We start from the raw sequence: 19,064 nt of genomic DNA, 5'->3' as shown, positions 1-19,064 counted from the left end.
CAGCATTGCCAGCAAACCCCTGTGTCAGGACGTGCCAGTCCAGTGAGTGGTGGAGCAGATAGAGGTGTGTGCAATGGTCCTGCTGAACGAGAAGTACTGCCTGGCAAGTGAGTGGAGTGCCTTGGAAACAAAACAGAGGCTTAGGGACGTGTCAGGCTGAATTTTGCCATTTTTATTAACCACGGGCTCTGTTCCGCTCAATGCAATAGACTTGAAAATGTGACACGTTGAGTAAAAGAAAACTCTCCTGGTGAATTACGTAGTTTGGCATCTGAAGATGCTGTACATGGGTATGGTTTGAACTGGTGAGAAAGCCATGTGGTTCTCGTGCACAGCTGTTGGCTCCCGCAGCAGGAGCAGAAGTTTTCTTGTTGGTTTCACTGGGGTTGTAATTCCACCTTCCTGCTCTGTCATCTCTCTTTGCCTACTCATTGTTGGGGTTAAAAGGAGCTGGTATTTACGAGAGGAAGTACCCCAGGCTCCCAGAAGACTTCTTCCACGTGCAGGTTTGTGATACCTTATCAGAAAGAGCTGCACAGAGGGATTATAGCCAGCGAGGTGGCAGAAGGGATGGGCGTTGGGAGGAGTGATAGTGTGCCCACAGCCACCGCTGCCACGCATCTCTTGATGCCGTTCCCTGCTTTGGGATAGTCTTAGTGCACTACTGTGGTGCAAAACAAGCTGTGTGAAGCACAGCTTTCCTTGCTTGGATGGATGGAAATTGATGGGAAGCAGCCTCTAGTCCCTGTAAGTAAATGGCTGTCAGCAGTCTCGATGAATGCTCACGGCCTTTCAGCAACTTCTGGGTTTGGCTCCTTGAGCATTTGCCGTTCCTCCCCTCCTGGTAAAGGAGTGGGTTTTGTGTAAGCTCATCTGTAGGATGTCACTGCACTGATGGCAGCTTTTCCTGGGGGAAGGGGATGGAGGCAGCGGGTGCCTCATCCCGGTGTGCGTGTGTTGCCGCTCCACAACTGAAATGGTGTTGGGCAACTTCCTGTGGCTCCGGGTGACTCACGGCGGAGCCCGGCTCTGCTCTCGACAAGTGCTCGCTTGCAAACCCTGTCCACATGGGCAAGCTCCCTGTGGCTTCATCTGGGGTGTCTCTTTCCAAATCCAATGGCTCCCTTGTCTCGCAGAGAGGACACAAGAAACCCCTGGGGTGCGGCTTCACTTTTTCCCTGGCTCGATCTTTATGTGTGATGGGTGTGTGTTTGTTCCTGTCACGTTGCACCTGCTGATTTGGTGGTGGTGATGGTGAGCTCTCCATCTCATCCTCATCCTACACCATGCTGGGTAAAAAAGCAGGCAGTGATGTTCCGTGGCGCTTCCAAAATACAATTTAGCTCAGCAAGAAGAGACAGCTCGCAGTGCTTGGGTAATAAATTACATGGAATGGAAGAAGTACTGCCTGATGGCAGCCAGCATCTTTATGACCCCTGGTACTCTGCCTGCTCCCTGTAAAACATTGTGGCTCTGGAAGCACGAGGGTTGGGTCACTGCAGGCTGGGAGGGTGCTGCTGAGTGCTCCGTGCTGGCCTGTATGGTCAGCAGCTGGGAAACATGGCAGCTGTGTTTGGGGCAGGAATACCCATTTTACTGAGTGGTTGCTCAGGGGCACCACGACCATTTTAAGAGAACTCTGTAATTTGTGCAAATAGGAATACTTATACTGAAAGTCAGTGATGTGAATTTTGACTTCTTTTCTTGCTGAGTGCATTCAAAATGTTTTCCCATTATTTTCAGACTAGACTTAGTGCTCCCTACTTTTTCCTCAAGGGCTGGAGAATGTTAGGAACTCCATTAAATTGACTACTGCAGGCATCATCACCCACCCCTACTCTTCTGCACACTCAGTCTTCATGTCTTCTCTCAGGTTATTTTCAGTGCATTCCTATCTTGCAGTTTGTCACTACTTTTAGTTTCCCAGTTTAAGCGTGGTCCCGCGCTTGCTTTCTTTTCAACAGTGTCACTGGGTTTTGTTGTGCTTAGATTTGGGGCAAGTGCATGGTTGCCTAAAATCTGAGTACTGGATATGAAGAGAGCTCAGCACCTGGAAAAGTTTCATGAATTAGGGCTGAAGGAGTGGGAGCTGGGAAGCTTCCTGTTAAGCAGCATCCACTCATCCATCCCTCGTCCTCTGCTCCGTGAGGATCATCCCCAGACCAGTTATCAGCCAGTTTGGTTTGGTTTAGGGATGTTGAGTAGTCAAAAGTTGGAGCGTTTTTTGTTTGCTTGCTTGTTTGTTTAAACAGAAAGCCAAATTCCACACTGGTGGAATAAAATTAAAAGCAAGTTGGCCAGGGAGGTCAGCACAGTGAAGAGTTCTGCTTTGCCTTCCCTGGGTTCTGGAGGAAATCTTGCACTTTAGGAGCAGGATCTGGGAAGCAGCAAGGGGGGACAGCTTTGCAGTCATGAGGTTGTACTGGTGATGTACAGCTCCAGTGGTGCTTTCCAGTTAAATCTTGCAGAAGGGTCGCTTGGGGTGAAGCTTCAAGTTGTTGGGTTTCCACTGGAAATTGGGAGTTTCGGTACTTTAAAGGCAGAAAAGCTGTATGGAATAAAAAAAGCTTTATGCTTTTCTAGTGTTGGTAAATTGGTACTGACACCAGCTGAAATGTAGCTATGTTCACTTCTGTTTCAAGAGGATGGTAGAGAAACACATAGAAGAGTTACCCTGGAAAGGGAATTAGCGTTAGAATTATTTTGCAAGTCATTTGCTCAAATGGCTTGTGAACATATCAGTGATTTGCTTTTTTTTTTTTTTTTTTTTTTGCATTTTAGTCCACTTAGCAAGCTCAATATTGAATTTGAGGAAAATGACCCATAAGCATCTCTTGAAAAGCTATTGCCTGTAAAGCATTTTTCTTGACAGCACTTATTTCCCTCCCCTCCCCTTTTTTGGTGTCTCACCAGAGGTTTTCCTTAATAGTTAAATTTCATTGCTTGTTTGGGTTTCTTTTTTTTTTATTATTTTCATGTCCCAGTTTCTCTGTTAGACTTATTATGTGCATGTTTTAAATCTGAGGCACGGGGAACCAGGTCCAACAGTGACTGCAGCCTTTGGAAAAGCTTCACATTTGCAAAGTCTCTGAAGGCAGCAGTGGAATAAATGTCCCAGAGGCTCTGGGTCGTGTACAGGGTCTGGATTGGGGTCAGGGCATGTCTGAGCTCATGTATCACTTTCCTTTCAGATATTTGTTTCAAACACAAACCCACTTATGTGTGTGCATGTGTGTGTATTTAATTTTAAAAATTGCAAACTTTTATGAAAAAAAGGTTAGATGAAATCTTCCTCTTGCTCCCTGCCCTTTCCTGGGCTATCATAAGGGTTTGTTTAATCCCTTCCCTATTGCAGGATTTCTTAACTTTTCTTAATATTGGACGTTTGAATTGATTTTTGTTACGTTTTTACCTCACCCTGCCTTTAATTATATCACAGGGTGTGGGAGAACGTTGACATGAGAGGCTTGGAAGTATTTCTGCAAATGCCTGGAAAACCTCTCTTCCCCTTTGAGCCCACCAATGCCAAGGTTCAAACGAAGCCCCTGAGCTTATGGCTTGTCCAGTTCTTTGGCTGATTGGTTTTATAAGCAGGTGATAAGTGCCTTTTTAATGTTTTTTTTTTTTAACCCATTATTTTTAATTTCCCTCTGCTTTGCAAGGCAGGAGGAGAGGGAAGGGCCCTGCCTGCTGAAATCTCTGCCCTTGGGAGCATCTCCACGTGTCCTTTGTCACCCAGGGGTTCATCTCTTCCACAGACAGCGGGTCCCAGCTTGCTGAAATCTCTGCCTGAGAGGTGGTTTTATCCTCAGAAGACTGCAATGCCTTTAGTTGTCTTGGATACGTGACATCACAGAGTGTCATAATCAAATATAGGGCTGGGGGAGGATCTCAGCTGACCTCCAGCAGGGGTGGGAGGTGTGCAGGGCACACAGGGGAGATGAGTGGGGGGAAAGGTTGAATTAGTAGGGAGCAAAATGGTTTGGTGTCATCCTTTTAATGCTCCTGGTCAGGCAGATGGGTGCTTTTTATTGATGGGTTTGCATCAGTCATGCCAGGATTTTTTTGTTTGTTTGTTTGTTTGCATTATTTTGTTTGTTTGTTTTTGTTGGGTTTTTTTTTGTTGCTCTTCCCTCCAACGTGCAAAGACTTGTAGCTGGTCCTGTGCTATGTGCCTGATGACTTGGAAGTTTATCCTCAGCTTGGGTAGGTGAGCAGTGCCAGTCATTTATTTGTCTAATTCTTGGGCTGTTTAGACAGCACATATTGATGTATTTGAGTCAGGACAAGCTTCTTGTAGATTCAATGGAATATGAAAAATCAGTAGAGGAGTTTGCTGTTGGTGTAGCTGTTTGCATGCAAAAGCAGGCACCAATTGTCTTAAACACTCTCACAGAGCCTGTTTGTGTCAGGACAGAAGTTGTGTGTAAGGCACAACTGCCTGGCTCTGTAACTAAGGCTGCACACCCTGAGCTTGTGGTGCAAAGAGGGGGTGCAGAGCTGCTGTCATCAAGTGTGATATGGCTGAAAATCTTTTTTCCTGGGTTAAAATTATGTTCGACTCCTCAGACTTGGGCAATGCACGGTAAGATTTTATTTTTGTTTTTAAGCCTGGAAGGGAAATCACTGTGCTGTTGGCAGGCTCCAGGTCTTCCCACTATTAACAGAGGTGACCTAGTTGCTTGGCTGGTGCTGCAGAAAAAAAAAGGTGCATTTAGTTGTGGAGAAGGTTGTCCTAACCTGGGGCACCGATGCTGTGCAGGTGCCAAAAGGGCACCTTTCATCTGATGCCACTGTAAAGAAGGATCAAGCAGCAAGAGCAGCTCTGTTCTCATGCTGACTTGGTGTGGACAAGGCTGTGGCACCTTCTGACAAAAAGGCTGAATTTTTTTCTTGCTAATTCAGTGGGTCCAAGCATGGTGGCCACTGAAATGATACCTGTACACTTACACCTGCAAAGCTGCTGAGTTTGGAGGAGGTCACCTTTGGTGGGATGGTGGCATCTGCCACGGCTTTGTCCTTTTGGCCTGGATTCTGCTGGAGCTGAGACTTCTTCCAGGAAGGGCTGCTGCAAAGTAAATGTGCTTCCCTGCTTTCCTGAGGATCTGCTCAAGTGGACTTCCAGTTTCATTAAATGGTTGACCTTCTAATAAAGCAACTTCGTCCTCATTAAGTGCTCACACATCAAAGCATTTGCTCCTGTGGCAGAACATAGCAGTGCTCAAGGTCTTCCATCAAAATTCAGTCAGAGCTGGGGGTCTTTGTGGGATCATGCAAACCTGGTTTAACCCAGATGTGCTCTGTGAGGCTGAGGAGCTTTCAGTGCTCATAACCTTTCCCAAACTTAGCCCTCCAGTGAGTTAGAGAGAAGGCTGCAAAATACAGTACCTTGTCTTGAGATCTGGAGTCTCCTCTGATCTGTTTGTGCTTCTCTGGACCTGACTGCTGCCTTGATACACCTGCAGCCTTAATCAGCCCCACCAGACCTGGGCTCTGCTGCTTGGGTCATGGTGCTCTGGAAGAACAGGTCTTCACTGGGCTTTGGGTGCTGGACTGGCATGGATTAGCAGGGAGGTCTGCTCCTGGCTTTTATGTGATGCCAAAAATCAGACTGCTGGAAGAAGGTTGTGTCTCTTCACATCTTTTCTGATGCATCCTAACTTTTATTTGAGCAGCCCCAGTTGACTTAGCAGCCTTTTAATCTTCTTTCCCTGGAATCATAGTCCTCTGTCTGTAATTACCATGCAAGATGATGTGCACCTCCACTGTGATACTTTGAGGGGTAAATGCTTTGTTTGGCCTTTCTTTAGAAGGTACCAACAGGAGACAGATCCTTGAGTTCCTTAGGATTTGGATGCATGAGGCTCTGCTTCCAGTTGGAAGTGTTAATGCTAGCGAACAGCAGCGTGCTGTGTCACTCTCTACTCCTTGGTAGGGTAAAGCACATGGGCAGAGCACAAACCCTTCCCTATTTTTCAGAGGTGTGCTTAAATCGTATTAATTTTGCATTTGCCTGGCTGGAGGTTGCCTTCTTGCCTCTGCTTACAGGGCTGGGGCTGTCCCCATGGGAATTACCAAAACTTCTGCACTGGAGAGCTGCTTCTGTGCTTTTTTCTTTCTCACGCTTTCCTCTCCTTGCTCTTACTGTGGTTTTTCTTCTGGGTCATCCTTGAGCACAAAACCCTGCCAGCTTACAGCAAAGATGGCTTTGGTGAATTCCATCACCCTTATGTAAAACACGAAAGCCCAAATATTGGAAGTGGTAATCTTGACAGTGACATCTTGGAAGCTGTGTTCTTACAGTTGTGTCTGCTTGTAGGTAATCAGAGCACACAGTGGAGAAAAAAACGTGTGGATTTTGGATGTCATTAAAGGTCTGTGTGAATGAAGAGGGGTTCTGGAGAGCACACAAGCTGACCACTTGTGTGCCTTCAGATATGCTCCAGTGGCACTGGTATTGCTCCTGTGACTTTTTTTTCTTATTTATTAGTCGATAATAGTCTAATATGGCCTTTATACTTTTCTAGAAGAAAGAAAATAATTTCTGATATGTTCATGTAGAATGGGTGTGGGGTGGTGAACTAGGATAAGAAGGTAATGAGATGTGGATTTTTGTAATGCATCTACTAAGAGAAACGTGAACCTATATTACTTACTGTAAGTATGTTACCTGCAAATAATTTTTATTTTCATGTGGGGCATTAAATATGCTAATGATTCTCTGCTAAAACACAGTGGCATGCAAACAAATAGTGCACTGACACGCAAACAAATAGTGCACTGACACCACAAAGTCCACCTGATTATAAGTGCCAGCTTAGTAAGTTGTTATATTTTTTCCCTTATGGTTTTGAGAAGACTGAGCGTGCCTAGGCCATTTTTGTGTTGAAAACAGACTTTAGTGCCCCCTTTCCCCTAAGAAAAGAGTACAGTGAGCTCAGACTTGCATGTGTGTGTCAGCATGTGCACGTTCTTGATCTGCCATGCTGACGGAAGATTTGTAAAGGGAGATTTCGTGCAACATGAACCAGGAGCTAAAATTACCAAAACACGGCTGTGAGGTGTGAGCTCCTGTGTAGCTGCCTAAAGAGGTGCTCGACGAGGGGGCAAAGGTAATCAGTAGGAAGAGAGCAGAGCAGCTCACGCTGCAGCAGAGTTGGGGTTTGTCTCACTGTATGAATTTTATCACCAGCTCTTTGTTTGTTTAGTTGTGGTTTTTTTTTTTTTTTTTTAATTGAAGAAAGGATTGAAGAAGTGACATGAGCATATGTATATATGGCTGTGTTTAAAGCCAGCCATCTCTGACTGCCACTATAAATCTGCTCTGGTGCCTTGGGGGAGAAGTAAATTGTAGGGAGAGCAAAGCTATTTTTGACCAGCTATTTCAGCAGCTCACTTTGCTTTAATTTTTTTCTTTTTTTAAATACTGACTGAGCTGCTAGTTAATCATACCTGTCCCTGCACTTAATAGAAACAAGAAACAGAAAGTAAAAAAATTGATGGATGTTTTCCAGCACTGCTACTGGTAAGCAGAAGTGCAGGTGCTGGTGCAAGAGTGTATGAGCAGACGAAGAGAGGAACAAAACCTGCTGGTGGGAAACACGCTGTGTTTCCTGGGGGAGGCACAAATTCTGCACCTGATGACTGCCTGGCACCAGGCAGGTTCTGCTGGGGAGCAGAACATGGATTATCCCGTTGCCTTTGTGTCACCACGTCGCTCCTCCACTGCCCGTATCGCTCCCCTTCTCCCAAAAAAAACGAGGCTGGGCAGTTCTGCCAGGGGCACGGTGAGGCTGCCAGCTTAGAGCTGCCTGGGTCTGGGGTGGCACAGCCAGGCAGTGGTAGGAGGAGATGCAAGAGCAAGGAGACAAGTGTTTACTGCAAACCAGTGTAAGAAAACGTGCAGTAACTGCGTAGAGCCGTCTGGCGAGATGTGATATGTCCTCATCTTGAGCTCTGGCACTGGGAGCTGGAGCATGAAACCAGAATGATAGTGCTTACAGGGACAGGGAACTGGAATGGGGTTTGGGTTCCTCTTTGGTTGTTTTGTTGGATCTTTTTACAGTTAACATCAACCTCAGCGTGGCTCTGTGCTATTTACAACTGTGAGCTGCATCCATAGTTGGAGTGTCTTATGTCTGTAGTGTGCAAGTACACCCCCTACATCTGTACAGTGCTCACACATCAGCAGGAAAAAAACCAGCTGTTCCCATAACACAGTTTGCTAGAAGACCCTTTCTGAAGCTCTACAAGCAAGGTGGTGTCTGTTGGTGTAAGGCCTCTGAAGCATGGATAGTGTGTTAGACCTTGCATGGAGTGGCAGTGTTTTATAGATAGTATTATGATTAGGGTTTTAGTGTTTTGTTGTTTTGGGTTTTTTTTACTCTGTGAGCCAGTGTTCCTGCAGGTCTGAGCTGCCTCCCCAGTGGTTGTTGGTCCCTTCCTCTTGAGAACTGGTCCCAGCACTCTCTGCTCTGCAGGGAAGCCCAGGGTAGGGCAGCAAGCCTTTGCAGGAGGGGAAAAAGATCTTTTGGACTCAGGCAGCTCTGTGGGACACAGGTGATGAACAGATAGGCTGGCCAGATCTTCCCCTGGTAGAAACAGGCAGCAGCACTTGGGAGTGACTGTGACTTGCAGGGGGTTGTAAAGATTTCATTTGCACTGAGACCATAAATAGACTTTGTGCTGATTTAAGTTTTGCAATTCCTATTTCACTCTTTGGACACGAAAGGCAAACACTTCTAAACAGGGTCAGCTTACAATATAATGAGTAACTTAAGAGTTAATGTGATATCTGAATGGATTAGATCCTACCTGTTAAGGTCTTTTCCAGGTTTCAGGTGTTGACATGAAAATAACCATTATTTCTGTGTCTGAATTGGTGTTTCTAGATAGATACAGCAGTTTCCAAGTGCTACCCATAAGCTCTGCTTATAAACCGAGGGGAGTTTCTGCTCATGAGTTTAGTGGGAGGCTCCTGTTGGACCCTGGCTCTCACCAGTGGCTTCAGTGTTTCGTGCACAGCATGGGTGTGGCAGCAGCTCTCTGGCCACCGAGAGCAGGCACAGACTTCCCCAGGCATTCTCCCCCGGGGAAGGCTGTGAGAAGATCAGAGAAAAAGAACGAGAAACGATTCTTCTCTCCACTTGTTGCACCTGCTGTTGTGCACGTGTGGAATGTGTCATGGGGATTTGTGTACCAAAGGGTGATTTCTTTACTGGACACTGGATGGTGTTTGGGTGGATTGACCAATTAGGTAAAAGCTGTACCGGGCTGGCTGTAAGGGTTACTGAGTTTCTTAGTAAGTGTAGTATAATATAGTATAAGATGATATAAGAAAGCAATTGATCAGCCTTCTGGAATCGTGGAGTCATTTGTAATTACCATCAAAATTACCATCTGGGGGTCTGAGGTGGCACATGGGGATGGTGCAGCCCCGTGCTTGGGTTTGGTGGGCTCCTGCTGAACATGACTGGGGTAGTTTGCAGTGATTTCTGACCATCTCCTTTGTTGCAGACCAATCAAGCTAAATGGGTCCAGTCACTGGAATGACTCCGGATAAGAAAGCTGAAACGCCCGGAGCAGAAAAAGCCGCAGGACTCCGGCAGTGCCATGGGATGGGCAGCCTGCCCGACACGGGCGACGCCGGCAAGCCAAAGGCCACCGTGGTGGACAGAGATTCAGCAGATGATGAGCTCACAAATTTGAACTGGCTGCACGAAAGTACTAACCTGCTAACAAACTTCAGCCTCGGCAGCGAGGGCCTTCCAATTGTTAGCCCCTTGTACGACATCGAGGGTGACAGCGTGCCGTCCTTCTCACCGTCCTGCTACCAGAACCCTGAGAAGAAATCCTCCACTTCCAAACCCCCTTACTCTTTCAGCCTTCTCATTTACATGGCGATTGAGCAGTCCCCCAACAAGAGCTTGCCAGTCAAGGAAATCTACAGCTGGATCCTGGACCGCTTCCCCTACTTCGCCACGGCCCCCACGGGCTGGAAGAACTCGGTCCGACACAACCTCTCCTTGAACAAGTGTTTCCGAAAGGTGGAGAAAAGCCATGGCAAGGTGAGACCTGGCAGGAGAGAGGTGGAGCAGGTTGGAAATCCAGGGAGAAATGGAGAAGGTTCTGTTGTTCTTAAGCACGTTTTGTTTGGGTCGTTTTCACCCCACCTTGTTGTCTTAGCGCTTTATTTGCAGATGGAGGTGGTTTGGAAATGCTGCTTCTGTGGAATCACAGGATGACAAAAGTCACTGGGTTTTGTTATTTATTGTTGACCTAGGTACACCCAGCTGTGGTGCATCCTTTTTAAATCTGGCACACATGCAGTTGCAAAGGACTCTTGTTTCCATTTGCTTAAAATTTTGTTAGCCTGCAATAACCAGCCTGAAATTTCAGGTAACTCTCCTAGGATTTCTTCTTGTTGAAGCCTCTTAAACCAGTGCTTTCTTTATTTTCCAGTGCTGAAATTCTGGGGTATGTTCCTCCTTCCCTGCTTTTCCAGCATGGCCGTGGCTACAGTCACACTGGCAAGCAGGGCTAGCAGGGATGTTGCCCCTCTGGGTGCAGATGTGGTCCCCTGCAAGGTGCCCTTGCTTGTGGGCTCACTGGATGTACGTGCTTGAGTGTTCTCAGTCCAACAGCTTTCTCAGATATTAAATTGACTCTTCCACTTGTGATCTCTTGTTACACTTAGCACAGCTCTAGCTTTCCAATAACCTTACTAATTCCTGCATTTAATGGACTGTAATGCTTTAACATCTGTCATAAGATAAGATGTGCATGTCTGTGTGCTGCAGACACACTTTTTAAAGTCAAGGATACTCTTTTCTGTGCATGGGATTTTACTAGTGACTTTCTTCCTCTCTCTCTCTCATTCCCCATCTTGTTCCTCAAAGAGCTGGCTCTGACTTAAATAAACTAACAAACCACATACTGAAAGTCAACAAACAAGTCCTGTGCTTGGAGGTCAGACTTGGTGGTAGCAGGCTTGTTATCAGAAATGCCTGCACAGCTTCTCACTGTAGAGAGGGGTCCTGGAGCTGAGTGGGCATTGGGGAGGACTGCCTTGTACTGATAGGGCTGAACATCACTGCTTCTCAATATCCCTGCTTTTGCATTAAATTGTTAGGGTGTTGTTTTCACAAGCAGCAGCTTTGCCCTGAAAAAAAAAAAAAAAAAGTTTTTATTGCAGTGTGGCAAGTCCATTAACTACCCCAGTGCTGAATCCTACTGAGCCTTAGGACGGGCTCTTAATGTGGCTCAAGATGATGTAATGGGGTTACTGGGATGCTCAAGCTGTCCCTGTGTGGAGGACTGGATCTGAGCAGGGACCACACGCTGCTTTAGGTGACAGAAATGCTGTTAAAGGCCTGGGTGGCTGTGTGCAAGGAAGGTGACATGAGTTTCAGAAAAATTAGGGCAGGAAAGGGAAATCTAAATTGGTATGAATTGCTTCTGTCTGTGGACCTGCCCTTAAATGCTGTGATGTTTTCCAGCCTCATGGGTTAGGAGTTAGCAGTCAAACTTGTTGTCTTGGCATTTGGGTGGCAGGAGCTTGACACTGCCTGGTGCCCTGCTTACCCTGGCATCTCCGTGGGTATTGCTGGGCTCAGAGGATGGCTTGCTGCTCGATGTGACATCTCTAGTAGGAAAAGCAAAATGCAGATTATCTCCCACTGCTACCAGCAAGGTGATGCTGATGTGCTCTGGCAGTGGTTTCCCAGGGCTCCAGAAACTGCACAGCTGTGTAATTCTGAAGAACAGAAACTGCGCTTACCAAAAAATACCACCCCAAAAAAAGCCCCTCCTGAAACTTCCTCATTTCCAACAAGCAGCAGTTCAATCTTTATCCTCTGCCCCCCCCCTAGAAAAGGACCAGATGAGGGTATTGCTCCAAATTCTTCCTGCAAAATAGGTGTGTGACACACAACAGCATGCCTGAACCCCATGGGAGATGATGGAAATGCTGCAGACCCCTTTGGATGAGCTCCTCAGGTGTCACTTCTTGGAGCAAGCAGCAGTTGCTCACAAGCTCATTTTGCTGATCCTGTTGTATGTAGCCATGTGCTAGCCATGCCTCTGGGTGCTTCCCTGAAAGTACAAGATAATTTTGTTTTTTTTTTCTTTCCTTAGTTGATGGCATTTTGTACTTCAAAGGGAGCATGCAATGAGTCTGCTTCTGTGCCAAGTGCCTGTGGAAGCAGGAAGGTCCATGGCATGTTGTATCAGAGGAGCCTGGTTTACTTGGTAACCAGGGTATGGAGGGTTTTACAGCCTTTCAGATGAATCTGAGCTCTTGTGTTGGAAGAGTCTAGATGTGTGACAGTAGGGGATGGATGGTCTGTGCCCCTGCATCCCAGGGCAGGCTCTGCTCTCTGACACCTCCCTGGCTATTGCTGCTGCCTGTCAGCTGTGAAATCATCTCTTTGAGGTCAGGCAGCAAAAGAAGGAAGAGTCCATCCTCATCTTGGCCATAATGCTGATATTTTGTTTTAGGTTGGAAGTGCACGTTGAAGGAAAGCTGATTTTTCCTCACTTACCCCCCTGAGCTGGCACGGCAGGGCAGTTTCAGGACACTTGCACTGGAATAATTTTGGCTGGTGCTGCCCTGGAAGAATTTCTGCAGGAGCATGCTTACTATGCTCTGAGCATTGTCCACAAGGCCCTGCTGGTGCAGATCTGAGCAGAACATCCAAGCCACAAACAGGTGACCCCTGAGCACCAACTCCCTTATTCTGGAGAGCTCTTTCCACCAGACTTGTGCCCCATGATGTTGCAGATGTAGCTCTGGATGGTCACATCTGTGGCTGATTGTTCTGTGTGTATATTTGCATCAGCCACCTAAATCCCTGCAGGCTGCAGGGGTTCAGGGGTCTAGGACAGCATCCAACAGAGACTGGGGGAAGACTGTCCTTGCTTGGACCACTGGAAAAAATGACACGTTGTGGTTTTCTTTTAATGAGTGGTGCTGAAGGGAGAGCAAGTGCCTTGAGGTGCCTCATGAGCCAGCATTGCAGTCAAGAGGAGGAAGTTCCTGTGCCATGGGATCAGGATGCATGGACATCATCACTCTGCTAAAACACCATTGCCTGCTCTGTGTGCACAGAGCACACTGCTGCTGTATCTAAGTGGTGTGTCAAGGCTTACCCCAGGTGACAGACCCACCAGCTGAAATACCTTTTCTTTTAGAGCTGCAGTAGAGAACATGTCTGCAGTCAGCCAGGCAGGTGAGATTCCCAGTGGGTCTCTGGTAATGGTGGTGATGAACATCAAGGGGGTGATGCTGGAGCAGTCCCAGGGACACCTGCTTGCCTTCCAATGCTCCTGCTGTGGCCCTGGTGCCCCTGAAGATGTGGAGGTGTGATTGTGAGTCAGTGATCCTCAGAAGCTACAGCTAAAGCTCTTTGCATCTTAAGCACTGTCGTGCTGCCTTGGGCTTGGGGAGAGAGGCGCCTACGCTGTGACGTTGCCTTTTTTTGAGGGAGCAGCATCTGATCTACAGCACAGGAGGACCTCAGGTGAAAAGGGGTTTGGGGCTGAAAGCCATGAAGAGTCTCCCTGCTCTTTGCTTAGACTTGTTTTTATGATTATGGCATTGGGAGTTACTCATTAATTGATGCTGAGGAGAAAAGGTGTGAGGAGGCAGGATCAGCATCCACATCAAACATTTAATTTGGCAGGCTCCTGCTTGCATGGATGTGGCCCTGCCACTGTTTCCTCTAGAGGCTGGGGGTTACAGGGCTTGAATATCTTCAACAAATGTCCTTTTCTTGGTAAATATCTGGTTTAGGTGTTTGTGGTAGGTTATTTTTTTTTTTTGTCAGGAGATGGTGATAAACAATCTGTAGCTTTCCAAATATTTGAGCAAAGAGAAGGGCAGGTCCCATCTGTATGCCTGTGGAGATAGTAGAGAGATGCCATTTATGTGCTAAACCTTTTGGTGGATGTATTTTATACCTCCTTGCACACAGACAGCGTTTTCCAGTGGTTCACCTTGCTCAGGTGGATGCAGCTGGTGAACACTGTCCATCCCTGCTGGAGCCAGGCCTGCTGCAGCCAGGTGTGAAGCTGATGGAGAGCTCTCTGCAGCATGGGGACGTGTGCCTGCAGGGAGCCTGAGCCACCAGCACCAGCTGAGCTGCTCTGCTTTGGCTGCTCCTTGGGTTTTGCTCACCCGACTGGTGTGGGACTGTGGTGGGGTGGTGGTAAAGGATAAGGCTGGATCATGGGAGGCATTTTGTTTCCAGCCCATATTTCTGTAATCCAGCCCTGAAATGCTGGGTGCTGGAACTTACAAAAGAGCTTTAAATACGAAATAGCCTTTACAAAATAGCTCCAATACTTCAAAATGTAGGAATTCTTTTCCTTCCTTCATTTTTGCCTAGATAAAATCCTGCAAGTCAATTAGAAACATTAGATGCAGAAAAGGTGATAGACCAAAAACTAATCTCAGAACTATATGATTGCCCTTGTTTTGAGCTGCAGAGCAAGAAGAGCCTGGTGGCCTCTTTTCACTGACTCTGGAGGGATTTTTTTTCCTCTAGATCTTAAGTAAAAGTTACACCTACATTTCATTCCAACACTTGCCTCACTGTTGAAGTGAAATACTAACCTCCAGAGGCAGTTTAGCATTTTAGAGTGTCCTGAATTAGTCCTTGCTGGGAGAAATGGCACAGTGTGTTCTGGCTTGTTTTAAAGCTGGATATTGGTTCTGTGGCATTTCCAGCTCCAGCTGTGGCAGGCTTTCCCCTAACAGTGACACTTGATTTCAGACCTGGGCTGGACTTCTCCCCCTGCCTTTGCTAAGCAGAGGGTGCAAGCAAAGCACAGGAGCAGCTCCATCATCTCTTCAGCTCAAATGTCTACTTTTAGCATCTCCAAAGGTGGGTGGAGGTGCGGTTTCACGTTACACATGACCCAAAGAAGAAGTCACCCTGTTTACTGCCTGTTGCATCGCATCTGTCAGTATGTGCATGGCTTCAGGGCGTGCCCGGGTTCAGCTTGCTGTTGCAATACCCACCCAAAATCCTTGTGTTATGTTGTCAGGGCAGCAAGCTGGAGGAGTACCTTGCTGGGAAGATCAAAGAGGGGAACTAACCCCCCAGCAGCCGAACTGAATGAGGCATGAAGCAGAAGTGCTCACCTAAAGTAGCAGATAAGGTAGCAGATAAGCAGTGTAGAGAAGTGGTTTGCTGCTCAGGGGACTTTCTGCTGCTCCCTGGGGGCAACAGCCTCCACACTGTGGAAGGGAGGGAGGAAAAAAAAAAAGCCAGTTGAGCGTGGTTGGGGTACTGGGGAAAGGGGTCTGGGAGAAGTAAAGGATCAGGGTGTAATTCTGTCACTGAGATGAGGGATAGAGCCAGCTGAGAGGATGCCTTCTGTTAGTATCTAGGTGGTTAAATCAGCCACCATGGCTGTTAATTAATTAAAAGTAAGCTTTTGATAAGTGTCTTATAGGCTGTGCTCAGTTTTAGCATGAAAAGGTAAGTATAAGGAAGATTCAGGTTAAAAAAATTAACTTGGAGAGATGCAGCAGCTCAGAAACGTTCGTTAAAGGCAGTGGCTTTAGCTGCAATTGCAGCTGCATCTCTCTCTCAGCTGGGGCTCTCCCTGGCTTGATTTTTCTCTCTTGATAGCAAGGTATTTCCTCTTCTTAGAAATCCCCTGTGACTTAAACAGAACCACAGACTTACATGCTTTGTATGTCCTTCTTAGTCTGGGGTAAATCATGGAGCATCCATCCATAAATTGGTATTTTTGGCCCCCATGATTCTGGCAGGAAGAGGCCAGCTGGCCACTGTGGGCTCACAGGAGCTTCTCCATGAAGCTTGGGTTTCTGCTGTGATATTTAGCCCCCCAAAAATCCTTTGGAAGGATCTTACTGTTCAGGTGTACAGCTGCCCCATCCTTCAGCCGTGTACATTTCCATTTCTGTAGCATCTGTTTTCCCCAAAAAATCTGGTGCTGCTACGTGCAGAGCTCTTAGCTGATCTGTCAGGTCAGGTCTGTCATGATTATAGGATTTCTATTTTGGAATAGAACTATTTAATTAAGTTGCAAGAAGTAGCAGGCCCAAAAAAAACCCCAGGTTCTTTATTTAGTAAATTCATGAAGAAAGCTTTGAGACAAGCAAGAGGTGCTTTATCTTCCTTAAGTTTCAATATAGCAAATTTAATGTAGAGAATGACTAGCACAGGGGTGCTTACATTGTTAGATGCATCAAAAATACATTCATTAGGTTTTCAGATTCTGAGAAAGTGGGGATAATCCATTTTGTAGCTGGACATGGAGCAAGATCCTTTTCCAGGGTGGTGTAAAGTTTAATGAGTATGTGTCTATATCTAAACCAAGGGGAAGGTGCTTTGGCTTCTTACCTAGAAACCTGTTAAAGAAAAGATTGCTGATCAGTTTACTGATGCCTGGACAGGTCCCTAAACTCACAGCTGTGCTTACTGAGTGTTAAAACAAGGTTTACAGCATTTAGAGGACAAATGGGAATGGGGCTTTAGAGAAGGGATTTTGGAGATGCTATCCTGACCTGCAAGATGGGTGCTTCAGTAGTGTAAATGAGGGTCTCGGGGCCATTTTCTCAATTTTGGAACCATCCAGGATGGGACTGCCTGTGGATGTTGTGTGTCATGTGCCTACTACGTGCAGTCACTGCACTGTGCTGCAACTTGGGGATATTAAATTAGAAAGGACTGTACCAGCCTGGTCCTGGATTTTCTAATTTGCTGTGCTTTTTCATTGCAGGTGAACGGAAAAGGGTCCTTGTGGTGCGTTGACCCAAAATACAAACCCAATCTTGTCCAAGCACTGAAAAAACAGCCTTTTTCCTCAGCACTTGCATTTTATACTCCGCCGGCGTCGCCACCCAGGTAGGTGGGGTTCTCATCCAAGCAGGACACGTTGCTCCAGGTGGCAGAGGGTGTTGAAGTGCTGTTACCAGAGCAGAATTTGAGTGGGCCTTAGGTGGGATCATCTGGGTGAGGTGGGGAGATGCAATGAGCTCAGGCTTCCCCGACAGCACAGCTGGGCTGTGTTCAACTCTCTTACTAACTGTGGGAGAGTGTAAAAGAAGCAGGTCAGGGGTGTGCTGGCTGCTTTCTGGACAGCCCAGTTTCTGCAAGAGGGCAGGCTGTCCTGGGAACTGGAGCAAAATCCTCTTTCAAGCACAGTCCATCAGAACTGTGCTAGGCTGGTGCCTGCTGTGGAGGAGTGTTGGAATCACCCCCAGATTGGGGTGACCCTGGGTGGTGGTAAAGTCTCTCCTCCAACCCGTGCCTTCAAAGAAAGGCTCAGCAGTCTTCAGTTGTCTGCTCTCAAGGCAGTTCATTGCATGTTATCTCAAGGCACACAGACTCCCTGACATTCTCCCTGACTCCTTCTCCCTCTGCGTCTCTCTCCATCTCTCCTGCCCAGGGGGCTGGTGCCATCTTTTATATCACACATTACGTGTTAAATGTTTATGGTTTTCCCCAATGCCTATCACCTATATTGAACAGTGACTTTCTGCTCTAAACCAATCTGTGAGTGCCAACATCACCAAGTACATGGAGGATAGGAAGGAGAAAGAAGGAGGACAGGGCACGCCCAAATCCCTCCATCTTAGAACCTCTGACCCCCATGTACAAAACTCAGACCCCTCTGTACAAGGCCTAAAACCTCCCTGTACAGCACTCAAAAATCCTTCCTTTCACTTTGTGACTACTTCTATTATAATATCTAAACTTTTGTGATTTCTTGTTCTTCCTGCAAAGTTGGTAAATTGTTCCATGGGTCAAACTCAAAGCCACAGGGGTTTCTGGCTGCCTGCCAGGGTCTCAGAGGCTTCTGCCCTGGACCTGGAACATCCAAGAGTGTCTGAGGGACACCTTGGGTTCCGACAGAGGAGGTGGGTGTCTTCTCATTTAAGTCACTTGTCGGGATATAAAATGTATCTATTCTGTGCTTTTGTCGAAAACAATCGACTTTTCCACAGTGTGAAGTGCTGAGCTGCTGCCCTGAGAGGGTTGTTTTTCTCTGAGGCTATTTAAAAGCATTTTGCAGCAGGGATGGAAAAGAGCCTTTGCTGTAAGCGTAGTGTGAGGTGGGGCATGCAGGACTTCCTTACCCACACAGTTTAAGATTAGGCACTAGATTTTGGAGAATTTGAAGTCAAACTCATATAGAGTTTGACTCAGAGTTCCTGAGCAGAGGAGGAGGAGGAGCAGCAGCTGGGTCAGCCTGTGGAGGCAGGAGGACAGAAGGCAGCGCAGCACGTTTGGGTGAGCTCGGTTCCGAGGGAGGCATGTGGCTGGTTCATCTAGTTCAGGGAAGAATTTGGGTGAGATAAGAGGTCATTAAGGTGTCTGTACATTGCCCTATGCCTTAACCTTACTGCAAGGAGTTTCCTTAACAAACAGGAGGAACTGGGATTCCTGGAGCAGGATGTAAGACTGATAACACTGAGGAGACATTTTCTCAGGGTCCAGCAGGACACTGACCCTGGGAGCTGCTTGCACCACTGTGCAAGCCTTAGGGGCTCGAGTTTTTTTGTGTGGCACGGGCTTGTCCAGTGGGGTTTGTAACCCACAAGATAAAACCAGTTGTCTCTGGTCTCTCTCCAGCCCAGGGCCATGCTGGGCTGGAACAAGCCAGGCAGAGGTATCCTGTTTTCCAGCTTTCTCTTGGAATTGGGAGCGCTACTAAAATAACCCTGAAGCATTTAAATATTAAGAAAACAGTCAGATTAGAAACTGTGAGATGACTGGTGGTTTATGGGAATAAAGATTATTGAAATGTCTGTAATGGGGCTCTAGAGGATGATGCTTTTACAGGCTTTAATGCCTCTGTGTAAGGGGATGGACCTCTGCTTTTGGGTACAACTCAAGTGAAGCTTTGGAACTTGAAAGCTTTAATGCTCTGTCTGTGTTAGTACAGCCAGACTTTAAAATGTAGAGAATAATCCAGATGGGAAGTTGTCAGTCCTGCCAGAGGTGCAGAGGATTGACAGCCTCAGCCTAGGGCAGGGAGTTCAGAGCCTTGACCAGTTAAGCTTTTAAAATCTCCAGGGTCTCCAA

At 46.9% G+C, this 19,064-nt stretch overlaps 1 protein-coding gene across 2 annotated transcripts in view; it reads left to right on the top strand.

The window, feature by feature from the left end:
• Positions 1-19,064, top strand: part of FOXN2 (forkhead box N2) — a 31,078-nt gene that overhangs the window by 2,153 nt on the left and 9,861 nt on the right. The window contains exons 1-3 of one of the 2 annotated variants that reach the window (XM_053939177.1): positions 594-747; positions 9,517-10,067; positions 16,756-16,880. In XM_053939177.1, coding sequence (XP_053795152.1) covers positions 9,531-10,067; positions 16,756-16,880 — 662 coding nt within the window. In that variant the 5' untranslated portion in view covers positions 594-747; positions 9,517-9,530. Of the gene's footprint in view, positions 1-593; positions 748-9,516; positions 10,068-16,755; positions 16,881-19,064 lie in introns of those variants that run through there. The other variant, XM_053939178.1, reaches the window with a different exon arrangement.

Source organism: Vidua chalybeata, chromosome 3 (genome assembly GCF_026979565.1).
Source record: "Vidua chalybeata isolate OUT-0048 chromosome 3, bVidCha1 merged haplotype, whole genome shotgun sequence".
Classification (NCBI taxonomy): Eukaryota; Metazoa; Chordata; class Aves; order Passeriformes; family Viduidae; genus Vidua; species Vidua chalybeata.
The sequence above is the reverse complement of the archived record's forward strand: the minus strand, read 5'-3'. Positions and strand labels throughout refer to the sequence as shown.